The 25,909-nt window shown below is 46.2% G+C and overlaps 1 protein-coding gene across 10 annotated transcripts in view; it reads right to left on the reverse strand.

Annotated features, from left to right (window-relative positions):
- Positions 1–18,543: 18,543 nt before the first annotated feature.
- Positions 18,544–25,909, reverse strand: part of LOC119969682 (rho GTPase-activating protein 39-like) — a 246,893-nt gene continuing 239,527 nt past the window's right edge. For all 10 annotated transcript variants that reach the window (XM_038803653.1, XM_038803652.1, XM_038803658.1 and 7 more), the window contains 2 exons: positions 22,992–23,161; positions 18,544–19,517 (listed from right to left, as the gene is read on the reverse strand). In XM_038803653.1, coding sequence (XP_038659581.1) covers positions 19,323–19,517; positions 22,992–23,161 — 365 coding nt within the window. In that variant the 3' untranslated portion in view covers positions 18,544–19,322. The remainder of the gene's footprint in view (positions 19,518–22,991; positions 23,162–25,909) is intronic.

A 25,909-nucleotide genomic window follows, 5' to 3' on the forward strand; every position in this document is an offset into this window, starting at 1 on the left:
GGCTGAAGGGACTTTTCTGTGCTGTAGACATCTATGACTTAAGCAGACAAATGATGAGCTGGAAAGGCTTAATTCAAATCACTTGGAAAAGCGAGCATGACTGATTGATTTGTAAAATTGTGAGAGATTGACACACTTAAGGAGACCATTGTGGAGAAGGAGTTGTAGTAGGTATAATAATAATATTAATTAATAATCTTTATTGTCACAAGTAGGCTTACATTAACACTGCAATTAAGTTACTGTGAAAATCCCCTAGTCGCCACATTCCGGCGCCTGTTCGGGCACACGGAGGGAGAACTCAGAATGTCCAATTCACCTAACAGCACATCTTTCGGGACTTGTGGGAGGAAACCGGAGCACCCGGAGGAAACTCACGCAGACACGGGGAGAACGTGCAGACTCCGCACAGACAGCGACCCGAGCCGGGAATCGAACCTGGGACCCTGGCCCTGTGAAGCAACAGTGCTAAACTACTGCGCTACCGTGCTGCACCATGTGCTTGTGGTGTCTGTCTCTTTAAGGCAACACGCAGAAGAGGATCTCCTGACTTGAGGGAGCAATGGGGACTGAGACGGGGGAATCACCCCAGTGTATGGGAGTCCTCTCATGGCAGGGTTACATGGAAAACCATGTAGTGAGCACATAAGGAGCGGAGCAGCCTTGGGGTTGCTCCAGGGTAGCTGTGGACCTACAGGGCTCTGTGTCATCTTTCCTTGATAACAAATACCCTATCTTTTAAAAAAAAATTTAGCGTATCCAATTATTTTTTCCAATTAAGGGGCATTTTAGTGTGGCCAATCCACCTAGCCTGCACATCTTTGGGTTGTGGGGGCGAAATCCACGCAAACAAGGGAGAATGTGCAAACCTCCACACTGGACAGTGACCCAGAACCGGAATCGAACCTGGGACTTTTTGGCGCCGAGAGGCAGCAGGGCTAACCCACTGTGCCACCGTGCCGCCCTACTCCTTTTTGTGTTCTTGTGAAGTCTATAGCGTGCCCTCTATTACAGGAGTGTAGGCTTGATGTGGAGATGCCGGCGTTTGGACTGGGGTGTAGCACAGTAAGAAGTCTTACAACACCAGGTTAAAGTCCAACAGGTGTGTTTCAAACACTAGCTTTCGGAGCACTGCTCCTTCCTCAGGTGAATGAAGAGGTATGTTCCAGGAAACATATATATAGACAAAGTCAAAGACTGCCAAACATGCTTAAAATGCGAGCATTTGCAGGTAATCAAATCTTCACAGATCCAGAGATAGGGGTAATCCCAGGTAAGAAAACTTTGGAATTAAATTCCAAATTCATGAATCAACTTGGATTCATGAATGTCGCATTACATTCACCCCCCCCACCATCTGGCCGGACTTGCAAAATCCTACCAACTGTCCTGTCTTGAGGCAATTCACACCTCTTTAACCTGGGATTACCCTATCTCTGGATCTGTAAAGATTTGATTACCCGCAAATGCTCGCATTCCAAGCATTGTTTGGCATCTTTGACTTTGTCTACATAAATGTTTCTGGAACATACCTCTTCATTCACCGGAGGAAGGAGCAGTGCTCCGAAAGCTAGTGTTTGAAACAAACCTGTTGGACTTAACCTGGCGTTGTAGGAGTGTAGGCTGCCTGTCCTTTCTAGGAGCGTGGCGGAATACTCAGAGCAGAATGAAACATTGAAACAGCAAGGTAAGACCGAGAATGTTGGACGAGTAATTGGTTTGCTCAGAGAGGGGGAATGTGTCAGCAGGGGTAAATCAGCTGAAGGAGTGCGAGAAGGCTAGGGGAGGAATGCTGTGAAGTCTCAGAACAGTATAACGGAGCTACAGGTGCAGTGTGGAGAAAGAGGAAGGACAACTGTCAAGGAAAGTGGCCCTGAGGAAGAAGAGCTCTAACTGAGGCCAGCTCCAACAGGCACAGGGAATGAATTGAAGAGAGTGACTAATCTGAATGAAACTAATGGAAATGAAGACATTGAGGATCTGAGGGAAACAATTCTGCAGTTGCTGAACCACGGAAAGGAGGATCCTGCTCTGGATTCTGCTCTGGAGATCAAGCAATCAGAGGGAAAAAAAGGAATTTCAAGAACATTTGAAAAATCAGAAAAAGAGATTTACTTCTACAAAAGAGCCAAGCGGTTTTGAACAAACTACCTTTGCTCAAAAAGGCATTTGAGAAACAGCGAATGAAAGGTATTGGCGCTGGATTCTCCGATTCAGGGGCTATAACACCCAGGGCCGGCGTGGGAACGGTGGCGTTTTGTGCCGGAAAAAATGGCGTAAAACGGCCACTGTTTCCCCGTTTTTTCTGGGGGCTAGCATGCCGGCAACGTTCGCACCCGGCTCTAGCTGCCGATAAGCCCCAGAGAATGGCGTGTCCTGTGGCGTGCATGCGCGTGGCGGTTGGGCTGCAGCGGCCGTGCCGTGCTAGATGGCGGAGGCTGCTTGCGGACCTGGCCCGCAAAAGTGTCCTCCCTTTGGCTGGGCAGTATCCTAAGGCCGTCGATATGTCGTGCGTACACCGCTTTTTAAAAATAAATTTAGATTACCCAATTAATTTTTCCAAGGGGCAATTTAGCGTGGCCAATCCACCTACTCTGCACATTTTTGGGTTCTGGGGGCGAAACCCACGCAGACAAGGGGAGAATGTGCAAACTCCACTACGGACAGTGACCAGAGCCGGGATCGAACATGGGACCTCAGGCGACGTGAAGGGTTGTGCTAACCACTAGGCCACCGTGATGCCCTCGTACACCGCTTTTGATGCGGGTGGAGGCACTGCTTTGGTCGGTGAACCCTGATTCTTCGGCCATTCCCCAAAAGCGATTTTGGCGTCGGATCCAGCCCATGGAATTGTGGCTGTCCAATTTCCTCTCGATGGTGGCTTCCACTGAGCTTTCTCCAATGACAGAGTTCCTTTTTTTGCCTGATCGCAGGCAACTGACTGCGATCCCTTCTACTTCCTGTGTCACACACACTCTGACACACCAGGACACCCAGATCAGGTCTGCAGTTAACTCATTTTCCTATTTCCTTAGATATTCCTGAAAGGGAACAACCAACAGATCTTTATCCCTTGAACATGTTTTCTTTGAATTCATACCACAGGAGATTAAACTTAAATCTTTTCTGTTCCTGTCTCTGTCTAAAATAGGCCTTGACACTCTTCAGATGTGACATTACATGGTGTCTCTCTCTCTCTGGACCTGTTGGTCAAGAACATAGGAGTAGGCCATTCAGCCCCTTGAGCCTGTCCTGCCATTCAATGTGGTCATGGTTGATTTGTGTCCCAACTCCATATGTCTGCCTTTGATCTAGATCCCTTAATATTTTTGCTGAACAAAAACTTATGTCTCCGATTTAAAATTAGCAACTGTTCTAGCTTCAACTGCTGTTTGTGGGAGAGAATTCCAAACCTCTACCATCATAGGAATTTTCCAGAAGGCGGTCACTTCATATTCTCGGTCATCTTTGGCTCAATGTCTTTGCTTGTGTTCCTTTTAAAAACATGTGTCTCCCGTAAGTAATACGGGGCTGGAATGCACTGTTGTGACGAGCCACAACCTGTCCACAGTGGACACCATCTCCCTGGCCCTACACTCATCCCTGGAGCATCTAGACAACAAGGACGCCTACGTCAGACTCCTATTCATTTACTACAGCTCTGCCTTCAACACCATAATCCCAGTCAAGCTCATATCAAAACTCCAAAACCTCGGACTTGGCTCCTCCCTCTGCAACTGGATTCTCAACAACCTGACCCATAGACCACAATCAGTAAGAATAAACAACAACACCTCCTCCACAATAGACCTCAATATCAGGGCCCCACAAGACTGCGTACTTACCCCCCTACTATACTCCCTGTACACACACGACTGTATGGCAAAATTTGGCTCCAACTGCATCTACACGTTTGCTGATGACATGATCGTAGTGGGTCGGATCTCGAACAACGATGAGTCAGATGAGGATGGAGATAGAGAACCTAGTGGAGTGGTGCAATGACAATAATCTATCCCTCAATGTCAGCAAAACAAAAGAGCTGGTCATCGACTTCAGGAAGCAAAGTATCGTACATACCCCAGTCTGCATCAATGGGGCCGAGGCGGAGATAGTTGACAGCTTCAAATTGCTAGGTGTGCACATCACCAACAATCTGTCCTGGTCCAACAACGTCGACACTACAACCAAGAAAGCACAACATAGTTCCTCAGGAAACTAAGGAAATTCAGCATGTCCACATTGACTCTTACCAATTTTTACAGATGCTGTCTATGATGTGCACTTGAAAACAGTGGTCCTAGCGTGAACCTTTGGGGAACCCCACTGTGTACCTTGCTCTACACCATAATGGACAATCAGTCAATCATAGAAAGCATCCTATCTGGCTGCATCACAGCCTGGTATGGCAAACTGCCTCGGCTCAAGACCGTAGGAAACCACAGAGAGTCGTAAGCACAGCCCAGTCCATCACACAAACCTGCCTCCCATCCATTGACTTTGTCTACACCTCCCACTGCCTTGGGAAAGCGGGCAACATAATCAAAGACCCCTCCCACACAGGTTATTCTGTCTTCCAACCTACTCCACCGGGCAGGAGATAAAAAAGTCTGAGAACACGCACAAACAGGTTTCAAAAACAGCTTCTCCCCGCTGTTTACAGGCTCCTGAATAACCCTCTTATGGACTGCACTGATCTCTTCAGACATCTGCTCTACCAAGCAGCACTACACTCTGTATGCTTCACTCGGTGCCTGCACCTATGTATTTACATTGTGTATCTGTCGAATCGAATAGATTTCATAAATAGAACGATCTGTCTGGACTCTATGCAGAATAGTGCTTTTCACTGTACCTCGGTGCACGTGACAATAATGACTCTTTCTTAGGCTAATGGCTGGGGACATAACAAGCCACAAAACAAAAGCCAGATCCAGACACCAGATAAACATCCCTTGTGACATCACTGTGGAGGATGGTCGCATGACAATTTTGAAACCTCTATGCAGATGGGAACTCAGCAACAGAGCAGTCTGCTGATTTATTTCCAACCTGCAAAACTCCAACAGCAGCATTCCAAGCTGGCAGGCAGTATGCCCTCCTTGCAGCCTGTTTATCTGGTGTGTGTGCGCGTATGTGTGGGCAGCACGGTAACATTGTGGATAGCACAATCGCTTCACAGCTCCAGGGTCCCAGGTTCGATTCCGGCTTGGGTCACTGTCTGTGCGGAGTCTGCACATCCTCCCCGTGTGTGCGTGGGTTTTCTCCGGATACTCCGGTTTCCTCCCACAGTCCAAAGATGTGCAGGTTAGGTGGATTGGCCATGCTAAATTGCCCTTAGTGTCCAAAATTGCCCTTAGTGTTGGGTGGGGTTACTGGGTTATGGGGATAGGGTGGAGGTGTTAACCTTGGGTAGGGTGCTCTTTCCAGGAGCCGGTGCAGATTCGATGGGCCGAATGGCCTCCTTCTGCACTAAATTCTATGTGTCCAAATTTAGTTCGCAGGTCAACAGAACTGGACAAGGTGTGTCCGTGGGTGCGGAGGGAAGTGAAGGTTGAGAAGGTCATGACCATAATTTTTCAATCTTCCTCTCATGTGGGGTGCTGCCTGGGCAACTGCAAACCTTACACCCTTGTTCAAATGGGTTGCAAGACTGAACTTAGCAACTACAGGCCATCCAGTAAACCTTTAGGCAGTTAACTTTTAGAACCAACACTTTGGGACAAAATTAACAGTCACTGGGACAAGTGCAAGTTCATTAAGGAAAGCCAACCTGAATTTGTCAAGAACAAGTCCCACTTGGCTAACTTGATTGAGGTTTTTGATTGAGCAAAAAAATGTTGATGAGGGTAATGTGATTGATGGAGTTCCAAAAACGTCTGATAAAGTATCTAATAATGGACATGGCAGGGGCAGCACGGTGACACAGTGGTTAGCACTGCAGCCTCACGGCGCTGAGGCCCCAGGTTCGATCCCGGCTCTGGGTCACTGTCCGTGTGGAGTTTGCACATTCACCCCGTGTCTGCCCCCACAACCCAAAGATGTGCAGGGTAGGTTGATTGGCCACGCTAAATTGCCCCTTAATTGGAAAAGTGAATTGGGTAGTCTAAATTTTAAAAGAAATAAATAATGCACTTGGCAGCAAAGTTAAAGCGAATCAAATGGAAAGTGGCAATATGGATGTGAAGTTCGCTGATTAACAGGAGACAGACAGAGAATAGTGGTGACTGCCTGTTTCCTGGTCTAGAGCAAGGTACACAATGGGGTTCCCCAAAGGTTCACTCCAGGACCACGGTTTCTTTTGGGATTATATTACTGACGTGTGTTGGGGTTTTCAGGAGCCAGGCTAATTGCCTGGGCACAAGGGTTTAAATCCAATTAATAAATCTGTCATTGAAAGTTAGTTTCAGTAAGGGTGACTTTCGTCGAATTAGCCTATGTGGTTCACGAAAGCCCTTTAGGGCAGGAAATCTCCTATCCTTATTCTGGCCTATATGTGACTCCAGCTGCCCTCTGAATAGACCTTGTCAGCCACTCAGTTAAAGGGCAATTAGGGATGAGCAACAACACCCACATCCCATGGAAAAATAAAGGAAAAAAATGGTTGCTGTTGTATTTCCCACATTACAACAATGACTACTCTTCAAAAATATTTAGGGCGCGATCCAATGGCCAGCCTGTGCCTGAAAAGCAGCTCGCTGGAGACCCCGCTCCCGGGATCTACCCAGCTCGCAATACCTCACCAGATCCAACGAGATGTTGCAACGTAAATCCCACCCACTGCGGGCGGGATGACGTTTTGGCAAATCTGCATATTACTGTGAGACAGCCAGCCTCACTCTATTGTGCAGATTCCCGAGGTGCCTGAGGCTTTGGGATTCGTCCCCTTTTCCTTGGCCAGGTGCCAGTACGTTCTGGTCTCCACAACCTGGGACCAGATGGAATGTGCCAGTCTGCAACACTCCGTCCAAGACTACGAGCTGAGGGACGCACTCAAGCTTGGGGCAGCTGCCGCCAAGGCGCAATGGGGAAAGACCACTGTGTAAGGTCTCACCAGTAAATGTACACCGAGGGGTTGGCAACAGTGTAAAACCCCTCGGTCTGGGTCTTCAATTCTCAAAGAAACATGACGATGTGAATATTTAAGAAAGAATTGTAATGTAAAGAGGGATATATGTCATCCCAGTTGAATGGAAGAAAGTCAAGGGAATGTGTAACTTGCATGGAAATGTACAGTCAAGACAATTCGAAATGTTCTGTAATGTTTATTATAAATTTTATGAATACAAAGGGCAGCACGGTGGCCAAGTGGTTAGCATAACCGCCTCACGGCGCTGAGGTCCCAGGTTCGATCCCGGCTCTGGGTCACTGTCTGTGTGGAGTTTGCACGTTCTCCCCCTGTCTGCGTGGGTTTCGCCCCCACAACCCAAAAATGTGCAGAGTAGGTGGATTGGCCACACTAAATTGCCCCTTAATTGGAAAAAATAATTGGGTAATCTAAATTTATAAAAAAAAAATTAAAAAATTTTTTATGAATAAAGTATATTTTTTGAAAAAAAAAGACCAGATGGAATGGCAGGTGTAGGGGTCTCCCAGGGGACTGGAGGCCCTGAGCTACATGCCCTGTGGGCAGGCTGATGCCACCTAGGTGCCAAGGTGGTGCCAGGTTGGCACTGCCATGCTGGCATTTCTTGCACATGCACGATTGGGTTGGGGCTGCCCCCTCCCAAAGTGCATTTAGACTGGGGGGGGGGGGCTCAGTTTGGGGCCCTCGGAGATCGGGATGCCATTTGAAAATGGTGATCCGATTTCTCGCTAGAATGGGGAATTCCAGCGAGTTTGGGTGCCCCATTGTACAAAATGGGGCTAAGTGCAGCCTCGGCTGCGCGTTCCCTGGTGAGGCCCGTTATACAACCTGAGTTACGTTGTATAGCCACTTGTTTCTCGGATCTGCAAACGCCAGGAAACACTGGGTGAAACATGGTCACGATGGGACTTTGTTCCCAATTAGTTGAAACGAGCCCTTAATGAGACATCTGCTTTTGAAAGTGCTACATAACTTCAGGCCTTTCTTTTTCTCTCAATGGCTCAACATTGTACCGCCCCCTAAACACCTTCTGGAAGGTGCGGCATGGTAGCATAGTGGTTAGCACTATTGTTTCACAGCACCAGAGACCCGGGTTCGATTCCTGGCCTGGGTCACTCTCTGTGCGGAGTCTGCATGTTCTCCCTGTGGGTTTCCTCCGGGTGGTCCGGTTTCCTCCCACAAGTCCTGAAAGACGTGCTTGTTAGGTGAATTGGACATTCTGAATTCTCCCGCTATTAGGCGCCGGAGTGTGGCGTCTAGGGGATCTTTACTACATTGTAGTAACTTCACTGTAGTCTTAATGTAAGCCTACTTGTGAAACTAATAAAATGATTATAATTCAAACTCAGCATATTTGAAACTAATTGGGTACTAGAGAAAAGGAGTTAAGGAAGATGAACTTGTATATTTATATATGGGGATCGTGAAGGAGATACAATGTCTGGATCAGGATTTTGGTTGGCTAATTTGTATGAACCCTTCTGACAGACAACATTCTGCATATAATGACAGGTGCTGAATGTTCACATCATTATTGCACGTTTGCATTTGATTTACCTGGACGGCTGGTCTGAAATTATCCATCTATTTTTATGCCATAAGCTGACAGTATTATGCAGATTTATTTTTTTTCCTTTTTTAAATTGAGAGTACCCAATTAATTTTCCAATTAAGGGCCAATTTAGCGTGGCCAATCCACCTAGCCTGCACATTTTTGGGTTGTGGGGGCAAAACCTACCCAAACACGGGGAGAATGTGCAAACTCCACACGGACAGTGACCAGAGCCAGGATCGAACCTGGGACCTCAGCACCGGGAGGCAGCAATGCTAATCACTGTGCTGCCCTGTACTATGTAGAATTATAATGAATGGAGAAAGATACATGTCTGGACATGGTTTGCCCGCGATCAGAAACAGTTCTGGTGTTGCTTGCTGGAGCTCTCCCATGACCTCCAGTGTGCAAAATATGAATAGCAATGGGTTTTGACAGGATATCCTGGGCGGGTTGGACAATCGCCGGCGGACTGCGCACATGCCGGCACGCGATTCTCTGGCGTGGTTGGCGCAGCGCTGGTCGCGGGCCGCTCTACGCGGCCGGCCCACCGATTCTCCGGCCCGAGAGAAAAAAGCAGAGTCCCGCCGTTGCCGTTCTAACCTGCTCTGGGCCGGCGAGGCCTCGGCGTGTATGGATCGGGTGACGGCCTTTGGGGAAGAGGGGGGATCCAACCCTGGGGGGGGGGGGGGCCTCCGATGTGGCTTTGCCCGCAATCGGGACCCACCGATCGGCGGGCCAGCCTCTGTGGCTGGGGGCCTCCTTTCCGACGCGCTGGCCCCTGTAATCCTGCGCCAAGTTGCGTCGGGGCTGGCGCGATGGTGCCACTGCGTATGTCCTCGTTGGCGCTGGCACAACTGCGCAGGCGCGGATCCCGCGCCGGGATCTGCAGCTGGAGCAGTGCAAACCGCTCCAGCTCCGTGCCGGCCACCTGGAGGGGCCAGAATTAGTCGTGGGAGCGGCCTGTTCACGGCGTCGTAAAACGCGACGGCGTGGACACTCTGCTGCAGGATTGGAGAATCCCGCCCTCTGTTCTTAAAACGGTTGAATGCCAGAGGTGGAATTTAGATGTTAACCATTCAGGTATTGTTTCACCCCTCCTTTGCCTATCAAGCTGGATGGGTATTAACACAGGGTAATTTAACATTTTCCTGCTTTTCGTCACAAGGCTCGTTCCCCACCTTTGTTTCAGATTATTCTCACACAGCAATAACACAAACATTGCAGACTGGTTGTGCCGATCGTATTGCCCCCGAACTCTTCGCTTGTACCCTACCTGTTGTTGTGGTCATCTCTTACCTGGGTTCGATCCCGGCCCCGGGTCACTGTCCGTGTCGAGTTTGCACTATCTCCCAGTGACTGCGTGGGTCTCACCCCCCACAGCCCAAAAGATGCGCAAGGTAGGTGGATTGGCCACACTAAATTGCCCCTTAATTGAGGGGGGAAAAAACTAATTGGGTACTCTAAATTTAAAAAAACATAAATTCAGCCTACATTTTACTCTCAATTCAACGTTTGCTTAATTTATTTAAATGTCTTCAAAATCATTTCTTATTTTGCTGGTCACTGAATAATTTGTGTACTTTCGAACAAAACCAACTTTGATCAGTCGGCTGGACAAAGGTCAGAGGTTCCCAAGAGAGTAATGTTTATTATTATTTGTCGGGTCTAATCATTTCACATTCTTGTTTATTAACAGTTCTTCAATCCAGGCCATCTTGTGTTGTTTTAGGGGTTTAGAATTCAAAACAAGTGAAGCTCTGCTGAACCCATGGGGGCCCCTGGTCAGTAGTCATAGTTGTGCACAGCAAACTCCCAGAAAGCACAATGTGATAATGATCAGCCAATTTATTTCCAAGATTTTGATTTGAGGGATGAATGTTGGCCAGGACAACCTGATAAGGAAATACGGCATGGAGCTTTTACATTCACCGGAGAGAGCTGACAGATGGGGTGTTAGTATGACATCTTATCCAAAAGATGCTAATACAACCATGCAGCACTCCCTCAGTGAAGTGGCAGCTCAGACTGTGCTCAAGTCTCTGGAGTGGAGGGCAGAGGGGTGGTGCAGTGGTTAGCACTGCTGCCTCACGGCACAGAGGTCCCCGGTTCGAACCCGGCTCTAGGTCACTGTCCGGGTGCAGTTTGCACGAGTTTGCACATTCTCCCTGTGTTTGCGTGGGTTTCGCTCCCAAGACCCAAACAATGTTGCAGGGCAAGTGGATTGGCCACGGCAAATTGCCCCTCAATTGGAAAAAATTAATTGGGTACTCTTAAATTTATTTTAAAAAAGGTCTCCGGAGTGGAACTTGAACTGAATCATCTGAATCAAGCCACAAGAAAGCTACCAATTCAGACAAGGCTGGCAGCTTATCACTGAAACTTAACAAAAACTGACAAATATGAACAGAAACTATTGTAAATTGCTGGCGAGGGGATACAGCATTTCAATTTTGTTTTCACAATCCAGAATGCAAAGGATTGAAGTTTGAAAGCCTATTTATGTAGCCTATCAAGGTCTCGAAGTCCAAAGATTGATCAAGGTCAGGCTGTGATAGTTTTCTAGTGTCAAAACTTGGAATGCGTGGGTATCTGATTAGACAAGGAAACACCTCCAGTAATGGGGTTGGATGTGTGTCGATGACCTAGAAACAATATCTTAGAGGATACGTGCATGGTGTTTCAATGTACAAAATGCACAACAAAGCAGTCATCACATTTAAAAGTTAGGCCATGGATATCAGAAGCTCGATACAATTTTATGGATTCAGAGATAAAGAAAACTTGCACTTGTGGTGATTTTATTTGCAATGTACCCATCAGGTTCAACACTTATAATATTTTTGACACTGTGATGGAAAAATGACAGAATATGGGGCGGCACGGGTGGCTAGCACTGCTGCCTCACGGCACCGAGGAGCCGGTTTGATCCCGGGCCACGGGTCACTGTCCGTGTGGAGTCTGCACGTCTCCCTGTGTCTGACGTGCGTTTCATCCCCACAACCCCAAAGATGTGCAGGGTGGGTGGATTGGCCACGCTAAATGGCCCCTGAAATGGAAAACATTTTAAAAAAGAGATCACCAACTCTGCAATCATGGAATAAATAGCGTAGCATTGAATCGTGCATCATTGAAAACAGTAACAAGGATTTTGCTGCTTACACCAATTGTGGGATTGACAATTAATTTATTCATCAAAATAAAGTGGGGAAAGGGCAGCACGGGTGGCGCAGTGGTGTTAGCACTGCGGCCTCACGGCGCGGAGGTCCCAGGTAGATCCGGCCTTGGGTCACTGTCTGTGTGGAGTTTGCACATTCTCCCCGTGTCTGCGTGGGTTTCGCCCCCACAACCCAAAAATGTGCAAGCTAGAGGAAATGAACAAGCAAACAGCAGGTTATGGAACAATAGTGCAAGTATTTGTGCTCTTAACTCCTTAATGGCGGATCAATAATCTTAGCTGTGCCATCATGGAGCAACATCAAGCACAGACCAGATTCTACTCCGTAGGGAGGGGGCATGGGTGAATATATCAGATAGACGCTCTGAGGCTCCTTGTTTCCATCAAGCAGTGTCTGATTGCAGCATATTACTAGCTAAGATCTGAGAACGGTTTGCTTGTCATCCCACAAGTACAGGGCTGTGCAGTGCAAGAGTTATCAAGAAGAGATTTTTCAAAATTATTTCACAGGATGCGGATGTCGCTGGCTAGGCCAGCATTTATTGCTCGCCATTTTAAACGACATTTGAGAGTCAACCACATTGCTGTGGATCTGGAGTCACATATAGGCCAGACCAGGTGAGGACGGCAGATGAAAACCAGATGAGCTATGACAACGGTTTCATGGTCATCATAACACTTTCCATCGCAGAATTTTATTGAATTCAAATTGCACCACTTGTCACGTCCCCAAATCCTGCCCTGGGTCTCTGAATTGCTAGTCCAGTGACAATTCCACTATGCCATTGCCTCCCCTGTTTAACAAAAAGTTGTATTTGTTTAGCACTTTTCACGAGTACTCAATGTCTCGGAGCTTTCCAGCCAATGAAGCCTTTGAAGTGTAGTCACTGTTGTCATGTAATAAATGCAGCAGCCAATTTGCACACGCACAAAAAGCTCCCACAAACAGAACTCTCAGTGATCAGCAAACCTTTCTGCGATGTTAATTGTGGGATAAATATCAGCCAGGTGGCTGGGTACAATTGCCCTGGCTCTTCTTCAAAACAGTGCTTGGGATCTTCTCCGTCCAGCTGAGCAGGCAGATGGGGCCTCAGTTTTTAAGGTCTTGTCGAAAAGATGGCACCTCTGACAGCGCAGCACCCCCACAGAACTGCACAGATGACTTCTTTGTACAAGCCCTTGAGTGGAATTTGAATCCGGAACCTTGTGACTCAGACACGAGAACTATCAACTGAATGAAGGCCGAATTAAAGATCATTAAAAAGTGAAGCCAAAAATTTCTTGGAACAGCCAGAGGTATGGAAATACTACACTGGGGACTTGGCAGAAATAAAATTGCTTGCATTAGCACAACAAGAAGTTATGTTTGTTTATGGGATTCTGTACACAGACTTCCCTTTGTGAAAGTAGATGCCCAACAGTAAACGTTACACACACACTTGAGACCTCATAAAGTCAGAATCCTGCAGCCTTTATTTACACTTTTCCTGCGCAAAGAAACATCCAGTGTACACAAAAAGAAATTCTGCTTTTATACAACCTGTCAAAAAGCATTAACATATCACAACACAAAAGGAGCAGCTAAGTGCAAAGAAAACCATAAAAAAAACACAAACAGCCATGTTTACAGGAAAGTTTACAATGCAGTTTTACACAATAATGCTAATGCATATTTCAAATGCCACAATGTACAAAAAAAAGTGGTTACATATTTGGTTTTGCTTTTAATAAGACAGTCCCCATTCAACACACACACACACAGTCAAACCCCTTCCCCAGTCTACTTATTTAGAAAGTTAATTCCACCTGGAGTTTAATATTTCCAAACCACGTTTAACCCCTTTTCAAACTGTACAATTGTTATTTAAGTAAATACCTGATAGGGGAAATGAATAAATGATGATGCTTTTAAGCTACAATGGCTATGTATTCCCACCACCTGGATATTCTGAGGTTTATTTTACTCTATTGTTACGGAAATCATCTGTTTGTCTCCGGTCACTTTCTTCCCGGTTTCAATTTTGGGGGAAGCCATTGTTATCAGCAAGAACCCTTTGTGTTTATCGTCAATATACAGAAATACCAAAAAAGCTATATTTACAAAACTTCAGCTAGTGTAGTACCAGGTACTGTGTCGGATGGTGTGTGAGGGCCCACTAAAACAACAATGCAAATTACCGTCAATTTAATTAACTGCCGCAGAATTGAACACCCTTACATAAGAAATGGGGTATTTATTCAGCAACACAAAAGGGGGAATTTTAATCCATCTGCCAGGTGGAAAATCCATGGGATCAGACAGAAACCTGAATTTTACACCCAATATTACTTCAAATAGAGACTAAACTTGGGTAAGTGTTATGCACGACCAACACTGCACCCAGAGCCTTCAGTTCCCTGTCTGATGGGGTGGGATAAACTTCCTGCAATCAGTGGGGTGTAAAACAGGGATCCCATGGACATCCCATCCAGCGTGTTGGTCAAAATCGCCCTCAATGTCTTTCTCAGGATGCAGGTAGCAGCATAAAGAACATGAAATGCTATTGCAATCAGGAAGATGCACTGTACTAATATTCTCCCCCCCTCTCCCCAATCAATGTGGTCCTACACATTCACAGGATTGGTTTAGTTCTCACGAATGATGCAATGAGCCACTTCAAAAGGGTATCTGTAAAGCTTTTACCCACCTTCTCCCCTGAAAGCACCAATTCCCTGAAACTTGCAATGTTCCTATTTTCCCAGATGGGAAAGGGTCTCAAGTAATGGGGGAACGTGGGTAGCGGTGGTGACCGTGTAGGCGAGAAAGAGGAGGAGGTAAAATACCTTCCGTTAGAACAGGCGCAAGGTCAAAAAAAGCTAACCTGCCAGAAGAATTGGCTGTATCTCTGTGATAATTATGGTTGTTTAACAGTATATAAAGTTATACAGAGGCCTGTCCTTGCAGATAACAGATCCTTTGTGTCCACAGCACCAGTTACTGAAGGTTAGAGCACGCACTCCTTTAAATGTAGAACAGTTTTAAAATATATTTTGTACAGTTATATAGCAGAAATATAAACTTAAGAGGAATACATAAATAAAGCAAGCTGCAATGCAGAAAGATATCCATTTGGAAAATCTATCTTTTATATTTTGTTTACAAAAATAGGACATCTTGGGAAACACAGACTCACACTGGCTAGACTCTGCCGCAGAGACGGCCATTAATTGATCAGCCTTGGCAATAACGAGAATGTGGGAGGGAAAAGGGGTGCGAACTATTAAAATTACGCAGGCGAAAGAAAGATCACTCATTAAACATTTAGTTTGGGAGGCTCCCGGAGAGATTCGATTGGTGGGTGGGAGAAGGGACAAGAAATTATTTAATTAAAGCTGTAGCAGTGTTATCACTTATTGATTTTTCTGTAAAGGCACAGGCCCAGTCAGTCGGGCATACCCATGAAGGACATCCTTCCACCTGAATGTCAAGGCCCAAGGTGTCCCCTGATATTTCTGTACAGTGGCTAGCACTGCTGCCTCACAGCGCCAGGTTCAATTATGGCCTTGGGTGACTGTGTGGAGTCTGCACGTTCTCCCCGTGTGTGCGTGAGTTTCCTCCGGGTGCTCTGGTTTCCTCCCACAGTCCAAAGATGTGCGGGTTAGGTGGATTGTCCATGATAAATTGCCCCAGGGATCTGCAGGTTAGGTGGGGTTACGGACTTAGGGCGGGGGATGTGTAAATAGGTAGAGTGCTCATTCAAGGGTCAGTGCAGACCCAATGGACTGAATGGTCTCCTTCTGCACTGTAGGGATTCTATGATTTTTCACATCAAACAGCAAAGAGGAACAGGCAACTCTTAAATAACTAAATAAATATTTGCAACGATAGTCGCTTAGTAATACAGAACTCTAATATTGCCGAAGAGAGATTGCCGAAGCTTATTGTCTTGCACCCATCAGGACAAATACAAGAATATCACAATAATTAGACCCACAGAACACCGACAGTGCAGAGAGGCCATTTGGCCCATCCAGTCTGCGCCAGCCCCCTGAAAGAGCGCCTCATCTAACCTGCGCATCTTTGGACACTAAGGGGCAATTTGGCACGGCCAATCCACCAATTCTGCCCGTCTTTGGGTCGTGAGTGGAAACCAGAGCACCCAGAGGAAACCCACGCAGACATGGGGAGAACGTACAAACTCAACACAGTCACCCAAGGTCAGAATTGAACCTGGGTCCCTGGCGCTGCGATGCAGCAGTGCTAACCATTGTGTCACATAACTGTTGTGATTGTTTGAAATTTAGCTTTCTTGAATTTGTAACACAGTTGATTTGTAACCTCAGTAAAAGTAATCCAAGCTCATTCTTAAACAGGACCAATGATAAAAATGGTGTCTTACTGCATCAGCCTCCGGACTAAAATATATCCGTTAGGAAAGTATGACTTATTAGGATACAGTGAGCTACAATGAAGATAACGTCACCTATCTTAATCGTACAAAGGAAAGCAACTGTGTTCCCTGAAGATGATTCAAATCTTCCATGCAATTACAGAAATTGTTAAATCAGACCTCATTTTAATTTTCTCATTTTGTGCCTTATGCCTTCGACTTGGAATTAAAAAGAAACAATTGCAACCTCATGAACATTTCCAACCCTGCAACATAACTTAGGGTTAGGCACTTATCAACAAGACATGGACATTCACGATTCAGCCTGAATAAACTACTTTCTAAAAATAAAGAAGGACAGTTGTCAAGTGATGAGCCACAACCAAGAAAACAGGAAGCCACCGTCAAGTAAACCTGCGCAGTTATATTGCAGACAAGTAGTAATATACACTCAACGCTGAGTGGAGAGTTCCGATTTGATTTGTCCTTTCTGAAAACTTGCAGCAAAGCAGCTTATTCCACCCTGTTTGAGACCGAACACAGCTACTTCATGTAAAGTTGGTGCTGTATGCCAGCCACAGTTGAAATTAGGTATAAAATATCATCCTCAACACAAGCTCACAAGAGCTTTGCGTTTTGTTTTTAAAGTCTGCAAAAGGAAGTCTAGAGCCAGAAGTAGAAACTCCGATCTGTTCTGACTTGAGTAAATAAATTCTTCCTTGGAGATGGCAGCACTGCTATTTGAAGTCAATACAACGTTCCTTCCTCACAATAATCACCTCACAGGTACGTGTATATAAAACAAAGTTAGTTCGGCAGCTATCAGAAGAGAGGGAGGGAGAGAGGGAAAACAAGCACTAAAATTAGTGCAATCCCATCTACAAACCATTAGCAGTTCCTGGAGACCCGATCACGTTGGATGTCTATGGGACAGGCCATTAACTGGATCACCCGAACTTCGCAGCCCAGGCCTTGGACACGTATGAGGGGGCAAACGCTTCAAATAAATGCCAGAAAAATCAGCCCTCCTCAAAGTCATGTGACGCTAAAACTTAACAATGCTTCTTATTATAAAAAATAAAATCAATGGATCAAACAACAACCTCATCCCAGTTAATGTGATTGATACAGTTTCTTGTTCATACTGAATTGCTTGCTGGTCAATTGCTAAATGAATGTGAAGCAAACATCCAAATTTATTGGGCTTATGCTTGTGACTTCGTCAATTATTGGATCCAATCTTATTGCCACAAATGGGGCTTTGCAAGCCTCAAAAAAAAATTTGCATTTCCTAAATTGCTTATTTTACTAAAGCTCTCAACCCAGGAACGGTAATCACATTGTTGAAGACTCCTACGGGGCTGACTTTTATAAATGGAGAATTTAATCAATGTGCTGGCAACCAGAGATGAGGCTGTTCATGTATTTCCTGCAAGACTCCAGCGTGAACTAAAATAATTAGCCTCGAGGATGAGGACTCCAAACTTCGCTCCTTGGGCAGAAATGCTAAACAGGACCATCTAGCTTTAAAAAGATATGTACACGCTCTGCTTGGCGTCACATTATCAGCGCCTGGGTCATCAAACAAAGGGCATTTCACAGATGCCATTTTTACAGTGTTGGCACCATGTACTGCGGAATACAAGCGCCACTTCTTAGTTTACCGTGAAAAGCTGCCAACCCCTGAATTTGGAGGGTATGAAAAGTGAAGGGAGAGTTTGCACCAGGCGAAAAGCACAACAACCTGCCGCATAGGGAATTCCGAGAATGGAGCCAAACGGACATAATAAAAACAAATGACAGAAAGTACGCACAGACATGTATATAAAAATAAATACACACATTAATCATGCCATCTTACATGCACCATTGGAAAAGCAAGATTTGGATTTTGTTTGAGGATTGCGTTTATGGAGGACACAAGTCATCCCGGGATAAATTTAACTGAAACATTCTGTCACTCAACCCTTTTATCAGTGACCACGACACTTAAAACGTTGGCTACACATATTAATAATAGTGTTTCTATGTTTCCCTCCAGTGAAGGCAGAGTAAGCACACAGAGTGAAAGCTTAGTGTTAGTCTGGGTTATGGGAAGGTACAAGTATTTTCTTCTTTTTTTTTAAAAACAAGCAAACTTTTTTTTGTATAAAAAGACACACGTACACCTTTTTCAAATCCCTATTTAAAGCACTGGGTTTTCTTTCTCACAAAACAGAATAAAAGTCACACATGTACAGCCACTCCCAGTTCCCCTCATGCTTACAAGGCTCAGTCATGTGAAGACTGGGAGTATTGCTGCGTAAGCTAACAGCCCCCCCCCCCCCCCCCCCCCCCCCCCCCCCCCCCCCCCCCCGGCCCCAAAGCTGCAAATGGGGTTTCTGCCTCCATTCTTTTGGGGATTTAAGTAGCTTGATATTTTCTAGTGGCAGCATTATTTAGGGCTGGGGATGGGGATCATCGTAATCTGATCCAAGTGATGGTTTGAATATCTCCCATCATGAGGCACCTTTTTAAACTCTGGCCAGCGCAAAAAAGAAAATTACACACAGGTCAAATAACCTTGAGCTAACATTATTGGCTAAAGATTTTTTTTTGGAGAATAAACCTCACGCGCAACACCTCAGACACAGTAAGTGCTTCAGCCCCCAGAATCTCCCTCGATTCCCACCTGCTTTCCAGGGAAATGTAAACTTGGATGTAGCAGCACTAATGGGTGGCTCTGAGCCACGATTGTTCCAGGTACCAGTTTGAGGCAATATTTATTTATTTTTAAAATTTAGAGTACTCAATTCATTTTTTTTCCAAATTAAGGGGCGCGTTAGCGTGGCCAATCCACCTACTCTGCATATCTTTGGGTTGTGGGGGCAAAACCCACACCGACACGGGGAGAATGTGCGAACTCCACACGGACAGTGACCAGGGGCCGGGATTGAACCTGGGACTTCGGCATCGTGAGGCAGCAATGCTAACCACTGCGCCGCCGTGCTGCCCTTGAGGCAATATTTATGTCGACAAATGATTGTCCAGCCACTGAAGAAGGGAGGAATAACCGAGCACAGACACACAAAAGGGTTGCGGGAAGAGATAGGCTTGGCCCTGCCGGGTGGGCCAGCGTCCGTATCCCGTGACCTCTCACAGGTCACCTTTGATGAAGCTCGTGTCTAGATGCACAATTAGCAAGCGAATGAAGGACATCTCCTTCCGTGTATTCTCAAAGATAACGCGCGGGTCGTCCGATTGGCAGCGCAGGCAGTTTGGGGCCATCACCATGGCGAGGTTGTTGACGTCCATCTTGGTTTTGCTCACGTTAATCGGCTGTGCAAAAATCTATTTAAAGAATAAAAGGACTTATTAAACATCGTTCAATGTTAACATAGAACATAAAACAGTACAGCACAGAACAGGCCATTCGGCCCTCGATGTTGTGCCAAGCAATGATCATCCTACTCAAACCCACGTATCCACCCTATACCCGTAACCCAACAACCCCCCCTTAACTTTACTTTTTTTTTTTTAAGGACACTACGGGCAATTTAGCATGGCCAATCCACCTAACCTGCACATCTTTGGACTGTGGGAGGAAACCGGAGCACCCGGAGGAAACCCACGCACACACAGGGAGGACGTGCAGACAGTGACCCAGCCGGGAATCGAACCTGGGACCCTGGAGCTGTGAAGCATTTATGCTAACCACCATGCTACCGTGCTGCCGTTTCAGCTAAATTTCAACTTTTTTTGCGAGGGTAAAGGAGTAAAGGTTGCCGGGGGGGGGGGGAAGAAGAGACATGCGGTTTTACAATCACATTGAGTTTGATTTAGGTGATAAGCTGGCGAACACCTGGCTCAATAAAACACCTTTGGTTAGGCAGGCCATCTGATTGTGCCAGCTTTTTAAAAATCAATTCATGACATGTGGGCATCACCAATAAGGGCAGCATTTGTTCCCATCCCAACTGCCCTCGAGAAGGTGGTGATGATCTAGCTTCTTGAGCAGCTACAGTCTGGATGGTGTAGGTACACCCACAGTGCTGTTATGAAGGGAGTTCCAGGATTTTAACCCAACAGCAGTGAAGGAACAGGGATACAGTTCCAAGTCAGGATGGTGTGTGGCTTGGAGGAACTTGCAAGTGCTGGTGTTCTACTCCCCATGTCTTCCTAGGTCGTAGTGGTTACGGTTTGAAAGGTGCTGTCGAAGGAGCCTCGACGGGTTTCTGCAGTGGAATTTGCTTCGATTCCAAAACACTGTCCTCACTCAATGTCGCTCACTAGCTTTACTTCCCAAGGATCTATCTCCCGTTGAAATTCCCGAACATATGGTCCTCCGAGGAAAATGTTTCTTCCGGAGCCTTAAACCTGTTGAGCTGAAACTCTAAGATCATGCCTCTTTATTCCAGAGTCTCCTACCACAGGTTACGTGATACAAACAAGGAGCAGGAGTAGGCCATTCAGCCCCTCGAGTCTGTTACAACATTTAACCGTGGCTGATCTGATAGTAACTGTAAATCTGTGTCACGCCAACCCCGATAACCTACCACCCACCTGCTTACCAAGAATCTATTCACCTGTGTCTTAAAATACTCAAAGACTCTGTTTCCACCGCCTTTTCAGGAAGAGATCCAAAGATTCATGACCCTCTAAAGTGAAAAAGAAATTGCCTCATCGCTGGGAAATCCCTTATTTTTAAACAGTGATCCCCCATGCTCTAGATTCTCCCACAAGAGGAGACATCATCATCCCCATGTCCACCCCATGTCAAGACCCCTCAGGATCTTGTATGCTTCAATCAAGTCGCCTCTTACTCTTTAAACTCCGGTGGATAAATGCCTAGCCTGTCCAACCTTCCCTCATAAGACAAGCCACCCCATTCCTTGTATTAGTCCGGTAAATCTTCTCTGAACTGCTTCCAATGCATCCTCTTCAGAATTTACTATCTTCATGTCATCAGCAAATTCTGCAACCATCCCTTAATCCAAGTCATTTATATAAATTGCAAATGGTTCTGGTCCCAGCACTGATCCCTACGACATGCCACTTGTTACTTCCTGCCAAACAGAAAATGACCCGTTTATGCCTACACTATGCGCCAGCCAATCTTCTGTCCATGATGCCCCCCAATCATCCCGTCAAAAATTGCACCTTAATCGGGTCACACTGTGATCTGTTCAATTCTGAGGAAATTAACCCACATTAACTCAGTCTCGACTTATTTCTAATTAGAACACACGCACGTCATCCAAAGCACCATTCAACGGAGTTCACACTACACATTCTGCCAGCCATATCTATATCCTTTTGAGTCAGGCACCCAAAACTGAATTTAGTGCTCTTTACGGTCAGGGTAGCACTCCTTGCTTTTATAGCCCTTGTGATTAAGCTTTTTTGATCATGTTTTGATAATCTGTAACATGAGCTGTTAATGAGTTATTTATCCAGATTGAAATGTATTTACTCATCTACATGTTGCCTCTATATTTCCATTTGCCATCCTTGCGTCCAAATTACTTGACAAGAGAGTTAACATGTTTAGGGGGTAGGCAGGAAAGGAGAGGCCACAATCGGATCCGCCACGATTTTATCAAGTGGCAGAGCAAGCTCGAGAGGCAGAACGATAATTGTACAAGTTGTATGTTCGCATTTGTCATTGTTCTGTCCAATCGCTCGTTTCATCTATGTGCGCGCGTGCAGGTTTTGTCTTCCGGCTTACAGTTCACAGTAACCTCTCAATCTCACTTGCAAAATCAGAGCATCACAAGAATGTTGCAGCACAGGGAGAGGCCATTCAGCCTATTTTTCCTCTGCTGCATCTGAACTGCTTTTGCGTTAATCAGACTCCCCTGCTCTTTTCCCATAGTTACGTAAATATTTTCCCTTCAACGATTTACCCAATTCTCTTTTGAAAGTTACTATTGCTACTGTTGTTTTCGCCAATTCGCAAGTTCCCCTCCAGGCCTCACACCGTCCTGACTTGGAAATATGTTGCCGTTTCTGCGCTGTCGAGGAGTCAATATCCTGGAATTCCTTTCCTAACAGCACTGTGGGTGTACCTACACCACATGGACTGCAGCGGTTCAAGAAGGCAGCTCACCACCACCTTCCCAAGGGCAATTAGGGATGGACAATAACTGCTGGCCTACCTACTGACACCTACATCCTGTGAAAAAAATTATTTTAAAAAGTCACTTCAAATACTTACATCAATTTCAAAAGCAGATCAATGAAAAGTTTGAAACGCAACATTATTCCTGGGTGGATGGGACTGCACTTAGAAACCCCCAACAGAGGAGGCCACTCAGCCCATCATGTTTGTGCAGGCTCATTGTATCTGTATCCAATTCCCGTATTTAAAAATGTTTTTTTAAAGCACCCAATTCTTTTTCACCCCCCCAATTAAGGAGCAATTTAGTGTGGCCAATCCACCTACTCTGCACATCTTTTGGTTGTGGGGGTGAGACTCATGCAGACACGGGGAGAATAAACTCCACATGGACAGGGACTCAGGGCTGGGATCGAACCCAGGTCGTCGTCGCCGCCGTGAGGCAGCAGTGCTAACCACTGCGCCACCATGCTGTCCCCGATTCCTGTATTAAAGTTACCATTGTGCTACTGTCACTAATTGAAAATGTCCCTTTTAACCCAACTCCTACATCGCCAACAGTTCCCCATCCAGACTATAACATGGTGGACCATCCAGAGTGACGGCCAAAATGGTGCAGCTCTCCAGATACACACCACACCATCGGCTGGTTGCCAGCCATGCATCTCCAACACATTGGTTAATGCCCAGAAACCCTTAATGCTTACCTGCAGAAAGTGGATGAGGTAACCAAGAACAAGGCGGTTTATTTCAGGCAGAGAAGCGACAACAGCCACAGCAGCCTCAGGGTTCTCGTAGTTGTTCACACATTGCGGATAGAACTTCTGCGGGATCAGGGGTTCCTCCAGCTCTCGGTACCACAGCTTCAGCAGGGAGGCTGCAGAGTAACACAAACAGGTATAATGAGAAAAGGCAGCTTCTCGAGCGTCCTGCCAGATTCTTTTGTGAAAGAACATCATCCTCTACCGTAAACGAACAATGTTGAATCTAGCCAACAGGTCGCATGCTACCCTCTAATGTTGGTGTCCTAAGTTTAGTATCTTTTTCATGTGACGATTCATTTGTCTGTGCCGGCATCGAGATTCCAATCGGAAGGAGCCACGTGCTATAGGTTCCAGACAATTTTCCTCACGTGATGAGTTCCGAGTCTTAGCAAAGTCCAGACACCAAAGCTGGGCTTCTCACTCTTCCGGCAGTGTGCAACATAGTATATCATTCCATGGGCACTGCTCAAGGGTGGGCAAGTTATTCTGGGCCCACTGCTCCCTCATGGGGACAATACCACTGTCGTCCACCGGGTTGTCTAACCTTTAAGTTGGGGCATTGGGCAGTCAAAAGAAAAAGAACACAAACTTATAAAATAACTTTTTATATGTTGCCCTTAATTTGGAGGTCAGGATAACACCAAGCTTCAAAGGAATACTTCCTCCAACCCCCACCCCCAAACTCCTGAGTGGCACTGAGATAGAACACAGCACTGGGACTGACTGATTCATGCTGGGGTACAGCACAATAGCTGGAAGCAGTCAGCCACTAACCCGGACATACAAATGTTAGTGACGTATGGGCTCCACCTGTACTTTACCCTCAGCTTGGCATGCACATCAAGCAGGGGTCACTCGACAAGAGACCAGGGTTTCCCCTGATCTCAGTCAGAGGCCACTGCAGCCGATGTGCGGATATACACTGAGACTTCTGTTAAGACAGGGTATCATAACAAAGATGATGGGATCGAAGCTGGCCAATCCCTGGCCTCCTACATGGAACAGCAGAACACAATGCACGGACCCATTAAAACATTGGGCAGCTCAGGATCCCAAAAATATCAGGCAAATCAACAACGTGTTCAAATCAAATACGGAACTGAACTATGATTTCCGCTGCTTGGCACATTCTTCCTTCATCACTATGTTTTTTAAACTGTGTAGCCACCTGGGGTGGCCACATCCCGATTCCAAAATGGATGCCCGCAAAGAGTGCAGGGAAAATTGGACAGCACTAGGGAAAACAAGCAGGTGCAAGGTTTCCTGTGGATTAAGATTTGCAGAACCCAGACAGAACTGAAACCAATAGCCATTAACATAGTAATGAGCGATCTCCGGGGACAATCAGAAACATTGAAACGATCGGGACAAAGACAGACACCCCGGCGCCAGTGGGAGCTAGAACAAAGGCAGGCCAACGAACACCTAGGGCCCGCCCAACGATCAGGGAACAACTCCAGTATTGGAGAAAATCGATGAGAACGATTGAGACCTGGTCCAATTAATTGGGACCAAGTCTGGGGTCCGCCCAAAAGGGCGCAAAGCCCCTGGGGCCTATAAGATAGCGACCCCAAGTTCAGTTCTTTCTTCTTGACCTTGGCTCTCAACGAGGAGAGACCTGCCTAGCAGCTGCATCAACCAAGTAAGCCTCAGATCAACGCACGCTACGAGATAGACGCTCCTAGCTACTATTCCGTACCAGATCGAAGCCAACAGAACCAGAACCGGACAAAGGCCATTGTTCCTCTGACCTGGTGGGCCATTCGAAGCTAAGTATAGGCTTTTAGTAGTAGTGATAGTTTAGCAAGTAGAGTTTATGCATGAGTAGTGATTGACTGTGTGTATAATAAATGTGTATTGATTTCAAACTTACTAACTGGCGTATTGAGTTATTGATCAGCACTTGGCTTTGAACCTTGTGGTGGTATCAGAAAGATACCTGGCGACTTTAGAGCAAAGGTTATTAAAACAGAGCAATTAAGGGAAAGCATAACGAGCAACAATTGTTCCTCACTATGCCAGTGTATATAACCTTCTGAACAATTGGGAAGGATAAAAGTATATTTTTTCAAAGTAGGACATCATGTGTTTCTGCAGTGTTCCCAGAATGACTATATGCATTTTAATTCAGTTTGCTGTCTCTCCCTCTCCGTCTCCATCTCAAAAACGCTTTCTCTTTAATTTGTTGTTCAGATGTGGGCGACACTGGCTATTTCCAGTTATTTGCCCGACCCCAGCTGCCCCCTTCTTGCATAGCGGGTGTTGTGTGTCAACATGTAGGGCGGCAGGGCGATGGCGTGGTCAGCACTACTGCCTCACGGCGCCAAGGACCTGGGTTCAATCCCGGCCCCAGGTCACTGTCTGTCTGGAGTTTGCACATTCCCTCCAGTGTCTGCATGGGTCTCACCCCCACAACCCAGAGGTGTGCAGGGTAAGTGGTTTGGCCAAGCTAAATTGCCCCTCAATTGGAATTTGTTTTTAAAAGAGTCAACATGGGACTCGAGTTCCCAGATCAGGAAGGAGTGGCAGGGTTCCTCCACTGAAATGACATTAGTGAGCCTTTTGGCTACAAACTGGAAACTTCCAAAGTCACAGAAGGCCAAATTTTGTTGTTAAAGAAATTTTACTACCTGCCTTGGTAGGAATTGCACTTGACTTCTGTATAACTAATCCAGAAACACGAGTGCCAGACTACTGACAAAAGCAAAATGAAATGAAAATCACTTATTGTCACGGGTAGGCTTCAATGAAGTTACTGTGAAAAGCCCCTAGTCGCCACATTCCGCCGCCTGTTTGGGGAGGCTGGTACGGGAATTGAACTGTGTGCTGGCCCACATGGCTTTAAAAGCCAGTGATTTAGC

This window comes from Scyliorhinus canicula, chromosome 7 (assembly GCF_902713615.1).
Source record: "Scyliorhinus canicula chromosome 7, sScyCan1.1, whole genome shotgun sequence".
Classification (NCBI taxonomy): domain Eukaryota; kingdom Metazoa; phylum Chordata; class Chondrichthyes; order Carcharhiniformes; family Scyliorhinidae; genus Scyliorhinus; species Scyliorhinus canicula.